Below are 7,226 nucleotides of genomic sequence, written 5' to 3' on the forward strand. Positions count from 1 at the left end.
TAGTCTACCTTATAGGCATCTCGATATAAACAAAAGAATCAACCTATTTTGCCATGTGTTGGCAACGTATAAGAACATTACAATGCATATAGAAACAAACAAGTACTAGTATGTCTCAACCTTGAACTTTGTATTAAAGAATTCAATCCATTTTAAACTCCTAGTGGGTTAGATATATGTCCATATACTGCATCCGTTTCAAATATAAAAATAATAAATAAAAACTTATTCATATTAACTATAAAATTTAATAAACCAGGTTTAATTACATCAATCTCAATCTAAAAGTTTATCCGAATGTATCCTTTATTGGAACTTGACACGGGAATAAAAAAATTATTATAACTAAAATATCAATTAAATAAAAAGTATTTTAGAAATAATAATATTAAATAAAATAAAATAAGTTGAAATTTTTATATATTTGAGATCAAGAAAATAATATTTTTTTTCTTATATTTAAAATCAGAGCAAATAATATACATCATATAATATGTACCATTTTTTATTGGTACTGGTGAAATTATTATTAACTTGAGCATTGCAAAGTTTTTTACAAATACTTTCACTCCTGACATTTCAACTACCTCAAACTTAGGTCAACAAAAATAATATATACCTCAGTTAGAACAATTTAGCATTTGATCAAAGGTGTGAGGTAAATAGTTAATCTTGACAAAAAAAAAACACAATGAAATGAATAATAAAGGGGATGAAGTTAGCCTTTTTGAAATTGTTAGGTAAGGATTTTAAGTTAACTTTAACTTATTTAATCATCTTAAATCTTAAAAGTCTTTTATGTACCAAAAAAAAAAACCTTTTAAAAGTTTGTTTGACTAAATAGTGGAGATACTTATTTTAGTACCTTATAGTATTGTGATAACATTTTGTAATTTCATATAATATTTAAGCCTATAAGCTCATTAGCTTTTTTTTAATATTATCTTATTATTATTCATTCATTTACGTCTTTTTTTGTTATTATACACTTGTTAACTAATTTAATATCTAATTTTTTCTAATACTTTTAATTTAATAAGATAATATATCAATTTTTAACTAAGTAACTAACCCTTAAGCTTTCAATTAACTTATCCACTAATTCAACCAAATATACTCGTAATTGATTGAAATTGAGCATGGGACTATGTGAATGGCAAAGTCTTGAGATAGAATTCTCTGTCCCAACATAAATGTCGACAAACTATGCGATCACACACTATTTGATAAAGTTGGCGAAGGTACGTCAACTATCAAACAAAAGAAAATTGCAGCGATAAAAATGATCCATCCAACTTATGATAAACCCCTCCTGGTGTGGTGGACCACTTTAGGACTACACTAACGGGGACCAAAGTTAGGTTCTCCTTTTTTTCACATATGTTAACAAAATGGACTGATTAGTGGACCAAATTTTCCTTCATCCCCACACCAATATATACATTACAAACATGAATAATGCCGACATCATTTTTGGACCATAAATTTATTTCTGAACTTACAGCCTGAAACATTTCAAAACAATCTTAATATATAACGCAATCAACTTGCCATGCCAATTGAGTCCTTTATTCTTACAAGAACTTATGTGCTTTGCATGTCATTTTTCCTTCAAAAGTGTCATGCTTTGTCAAAAGTCCACAGACTTTTCAACTTCCACACCATACTATTGGTATGCAGCTAATTACTTGACCAATAAATAGAAGGGGAAATTGCAAGCTGTGTGTTTAAGGAGGAACAATGCTTCTACACAGATAACGAAAATGATAGTTGCTTTCCATTTTCCAACCATTGTACTTGAACCATTCTTTGAGAAGTCCGTGCAACAAGCTCTGAAAGGAAGTAATCTTCAAAACATAAAAGAATTGTAATGTAAATTTTTTATGCCACCTTAATCAAGACTTCGGGGCAGAGTTCATGTCTATTTGCTCAATATACAACGACAACTTATCACCACACATAAGATCCCGAGCCATATTTTTTGCAATGGTGAAAAATGTATATATAAGTACTTAATAAGTTCATAGTGTTTGTCAGCTTCTGAAGAAAGCATCAAAGGGGTTGACGTACTATCTTCTGATATCAGTATTGAGTAAACAATCCAATTCCAAGCTCAAAGAATAAGAAACAAAGGCCATCCTCAAACTCAAAGAAGTCCAATTGAGGGGCTTGGAGTACAATCCACAAAAGCATTAAGCCTATCTTTACCAGCTATTTGTATTTGCAGTTTGGTGCACCCATTAAAGCCATTGAAAAATGCTACAAAAATCAATTTGTAAACTCACTAGATAAGCTTCATTCTTGACCTCCAAACAATGTGGTCAATTTCCAAAATTCAAAGGCTACAAGGAATTCTTGAATAGCTTGTGTGTAGGGATGATACTATGCTAGAATTGGTAATTTGGTAATTGGGTATATCACACAATGTACAAACAGACAACATCTCAATCTGCTCACTAATATTATGAAGGATAAAAGTTGAAGATGCCCTCTCCATATAAACACTGTTGGGCATGCTTCTCTTTAATTTAATGAAGTGAAGCTGTGAATGAGAATTTATAGGCACTCCTACACTACCCATACAGCAACATAACATTACTGTGACCCTTTAGGTTTATTCTTATACATTGAATGAACAGTCTTGTGCTCTATTATACCTTGACTCTTCAATCTTTGTGGCCACCTCAGACACTACTAGCCTGGTCAAAAGCAGCCCTGCAATTAAAGCTGCTGCCATCAACATTGTGAAAACAGCACTCCAACTCTTTGCAGATATGTAACCTGTTAGTAAAGGTCCAACTGCAGCCCCTATAGAACCGGTTCCGTCAATGATTGCTGTGACAGTTGCAAGAGCTCGTGAATTACCCTTCAATGATTTATGTGTTCCCAGGTCAGCTGAAACTGCAGTAGTTATAAGAGCATAAGGTCCGTTCACAAACATGCCAGTGACAAACATCAATGCTCCATTTACAATCAAAGAAACGTGCCCATAACTTCGATAGAAGAAGAGAGCGGGGATTGCACAGTACATGAAACTTGCTGCAGTAATGGCTCTAGCCTCTAAGTGATCAGAAATGTGGCCAGCTAGAATTCCACCGAGCACCCCTCCAACATCAAATAAAGTGGATAGAGTTCCTGATGTCCCACTAGATAGATATTTCCCATCAATTGCTGCATTATAATGAACATCAATGAGAAACTACAGATTTTATAACGCAAAATGCATTACATATTTAAATACGAAGTACAAAAGAAGAGTAGAGTATGATTGTTTGCTGCAATCGTAAAAGATAAAACTTCATGCAGATTAAACATAAAGATAAATTTAAAGTAGGAAGATTAAGTACCTGTGTGGCTAACATAGAATGGGAGCCAATAGAGAAACGTATATGCGACCAATTTGGCAAAAAACAGACACAGAGCAAAAGGAGCAACCCCAGGAATTTTCCATGCCTCTATGAACCCAACTGCTTCTTTCTCCTCAACTGGAGTCTCTTGCCTTAACAGAGGCTCTGCCGCTTCTTCTCCGCTTTTAATAGGACAACTGAATTCATCTTCCTCTCTTGCTCCTACAGACTCGGGTGTGACCGGCAATATAAGGAAAACCACCAAACCAACGAAAGCAGTCATTAGTCCTGGCACCACAAAGGACCAACCCCATCCATAGCTCAACATGGCAGAAGCAATCAAAGAACCGGCAATGTTCCCAATTGAAGTGTGAGCATTCCAAATTCCCATGATCAACCCTCTCTTGCTCTTCCCAAACCAGTTACCCACAACAGCAACTACGGACGGCCATCCAGTGGATTGAAACAACCCAGCAATCATTTGAACTATTAAATAATAGTAGAAGTTGTGGATGTTTCCCCAGTACCCTACCCCAAACAGTGAAGTAAACAAGCCAGTTCCTATCATCCCCACCGTTAGAAAGATCCTCAAATTACACCTATCACCAAAATGTCCAGAAAAGTACATTCCAAAAGCATAGACTGCAAGAAAAGCAACATCCAATTGACCAAGAAGGGATGTCCCATCTGATCCATTAAAGGGCGCCCAACCATCTCCAAGGTTGGAAGAAAGTGTCTTGGATCCATTTGACTCGGTGAAATTGGTTGGCCTAAACGGAAAGAAGGTCAAGCCTATAGCTGATGATTGGGGATCAAGGACACTCTTTACAATACTTGTGGTTTTTCTGGTGGCATGGTAACTAGCATAAGCAAAAAATGTTACAATCAGAACGATGGCTTGGTGGGTTTTGAAGGAGAGAGGACCTCCATTCAAGTACTGTAGGAACCGAGTCCCAATGAGCTTTCCACAACTTCTCTGAGCCAACACTTCTGGTGCCGAACCCATGTATCTATGTATGCGACAAGGAGGAAGAAGTTGAGCTTCCCCTTATATAGAATAGAATATAACTGCAAAAAAAAAAATAATAATGAAATGAATATATAAGAAACACTAGATTTGGTTAATTCCGATTGCACAGTAAAATAGCAATCGTTTCCTGGTCCTAGATATTGACTCGATCATACATAGCCATTAATTTTAACTAACAAATACCATATAGTCCATACAAAAATTCATTTTATATATAAAAAAATCTAAAGACCCCAATCCCCCAGGATCTGAAAACAATTTCTCCAGAGAAACTGTGTATTTTCCTCACGTCCACCACAAAGCATAATCGTCAAAAGCAAGACGTAAGGTCAGAAAAATGGAGTTCCATTTGATCATTTGACTCAAGAAAACATATTATTTAGAATTAAAAAAAAGTAATAAATTTATAACAGTGGGAGGTGCAGTGAGTATGAACATGCAAAGTGAATCTGAAATAAAATCCAAAGAAAAACTGCAGCAAAGATTTCCATCATAAAAATTTAAGCCACCTCGGAAAACAAAAAAGTTCAGACAAACAGCCCAACATGGGATGAATGAATGAATTTCCCGACACCAAAAACACGCGAAAATAAATAAATAAACGCCCCCCAGAATTATTTTTTTTAAAAAAAAGACACAAAGTTGAAAAGTGCAATGAAGAAAAATTGCCTCAGAAAAAAGAGAAATCGTACCCCTCAAGCAAAGTGGAGGTGAGTTGTGGCGTGCTTATTTTGTTGCAAAATCTGGGTTTGAACTTTGAAGTGGTTCAGTTCACGTTCTCCACCGTTTAAAGAGCTTGCGTCTGCGCGTGTGCTTGGTGACGGTTGTTGCTTAAGCTTAACCAAAGAAAAAATTAAAAAGAAAAGGAAAACGCTCTCTTCTCTTCTTGTGTTGCGACGCAGAAAAAGAGAAACTACGTGTGATTACTTATGCTTGACGTTTATGCTTTTTTATTATGGGAAATGTCCATTTTGCTCCTTCTTTAACACCCATGGCCCACCCAAACTACCTGTTTATCTAAATTACCAGAATACCCCGCTTCCTCTCAATTCCCCAAAATCTCCTCCTTCTCAATAACATCACGGACAATAACGTGGGTCACACCAAAAACATTATACATATAAAAATCTCAGTAGTGCATTAGTGCAATCAAATATTCATAAATCTATTATCTATGTAAACAATAACACAAATTAAAACGTTTTAATCGATACATTTTTCTAATTTTTAATGAACTCTTGATAATAAAAAAATATATAAGTGACATCTTGAAAGTTAATTTGCTTATAATGAGATGAGATATGAGATACTAATGAATTTTGAATTTATAATAATTTATTGAGTTTTACTTTGTGATATGTAATATAATAAAATAAAACTACAGCACACTTTAACATTTTTACAAGGCATTGGCATTAGAAATTAAATTTACTATCTAACACTTTTGTAAACTCATTTTTCTTTTTGTGTGATGTATGACATCAATAAGATAAATTTTCCAAATCACTCTTTGTTGTAATTCATTATTTGTTGCATCGACAGATATAATATTTTTTATTCCAAGGGAGAATTGATTTACAGTCTATATAATAATAATAAAATAATATGAAAAAAAATCAAAAATTACTTTTTAGAATAATAACTTTTTTATTTGAACATAGTTTATATTATATCATATTGGTATGTGGTTGAGTTTCTGTTGCCTATTAATCATTGGATAAAAATTTAAATGTTGTGTTCTTATCCTAACTTATTTTTATCTTATTTTCATATTTTATCCTATCATATTCATATTTTATAATCAAACGATCCTTAAAATTGATTTTTATTAGTTGAAATATGTTTGGATTAAAACATTTCTAAATATTATAACTTGACTCAGATAATATTGTTATATTTCTTTAATATATATATATATATATATAATATTTTTATCTTTGTTATTTAAATGGGTTTCATAATGGGTCAAAAATGAAAAATAAAATAAAGTAAGGGACTCAATAATAAACTACAGTTTTTCAGTCACAATAATAAAGTCGTTTTATCTTTTAAGCGACACAATTCATTTACATTGCTGATTTTGGGTTATTTTTTTATAATTATTTTTCAGAAATTTTAATGTAAGTCTTCTTTATTTTAGAATTACTACAACTACTTTAAAAATGATATAATTATAAAAACTATTAATTGTTTTTCATTAGGAAATGTTTTCTATTAGAAATTCTAGACAAACCGAGCTTTTGAAAGAGAAGAAAAAAATATAAATAAGAATATTTTAGGAATTTGATTTTTCTGAGTTTTTTCCATCCTACATTTTTTTAGAAGAATTATGTTTTTATATTGAACTAGATATTCTTAAATAAGATTTCAGATTTAAATTTTATCAATAAAAAAATAATTAAAAAATAAAATTAATAAATATTTTATACCAATAATATATAATAATAAAAAATCACTTGATAGCATGACTTAAATTCACCCGTGTATAAGCTGGAAAGAGTATTTATTCCGTACTAGGAGTGGATGACGATTCAAGTCGCTGCCTTCCGCCAGAAGTTGCTAGAGGATAGAGTCATGTCATAATAATTGATTTCAAATTTGATATATAAAAAGATTTTGTGCCCGTATTGTAAAATATAAAAAATAATTTAATCTATTGAAACATACATTCTAATGTAAAAACTATAATTCCGTCAAAAAAAATGTAAAAATTATAATTAAAATTAACTCACACACGTATATATAGTATATCTTAATTATGTTGAACGACTTAAAAATATTTTATTAATTTAAAATAAATGGATTTCTTATAACTAAATCTCGATCTATAAGATTTGGAGCACTCACAT

At 32.0% G+C, this 7,226-nt stretch overlaps 1 protein-coding gene across 1 annotated transcript; it reads right to left on the reverse strand.

Moving 5' to 3' along the window:
- Positions 1-2,092: 2,092 nt before the first annotated feature.
- Positions 2,093-5,307, reverse strand: LOC114425008 (putative glycerol-3-phosphate transporter 1). Its single transcript, XM_028391726.1, has 3 exons — positions 5,070-5,307; positions 3,348-4,415; positions 2,093-3,171 (listed from the first exon to the last, which is right to left on the reverse strand). Exons 2-3 carry the CDS (start codon positions 4,351-4,353, stop codon positions 2,621-2,623), a joined length of 1,557 nt encoding a protein of 518 aa, XP_028247527.1. The 5' UTR covers positions 4,354-4,415; positions 5,070-5,307; the 3' UTR covers positions 2,093-2,620.
- Between the last annotated feature and the right edge of the window lie 1,919 nt (positions 5,308-7,226).

Source organism: Glycine soja, chromosome 9 (assembly GCF_004193775.1).
Source record: "Glycine soja cultivar W05 chromosome 9, ASM419377v2, whole genome shotgun sequence".
Taxonomy (NCBI): Eukaryota; Viridiplantae; Streptophyta; class Magnoliopsida; order Fabales; family Fabaceae; genus Glycine; species Glycine soja.

Excerpts from the sequence above, each read along its gene's own strand:
- LOC114425008 (XM_028391726.1), bottom strand. The coding sequence starts at position 4,353 with ATGGGTTCGGCACCAGAAGTGTTGGCTCAGAGAAGTTGTGGAAAGCTC. Across the intron at positions 3,172-3,347 it reads ATTCTATGTTAGCCACACAG|CAATTGATGGGAAATATCTA; the intron begins GTACTTAATCTT and ends ATTATAATGCAG.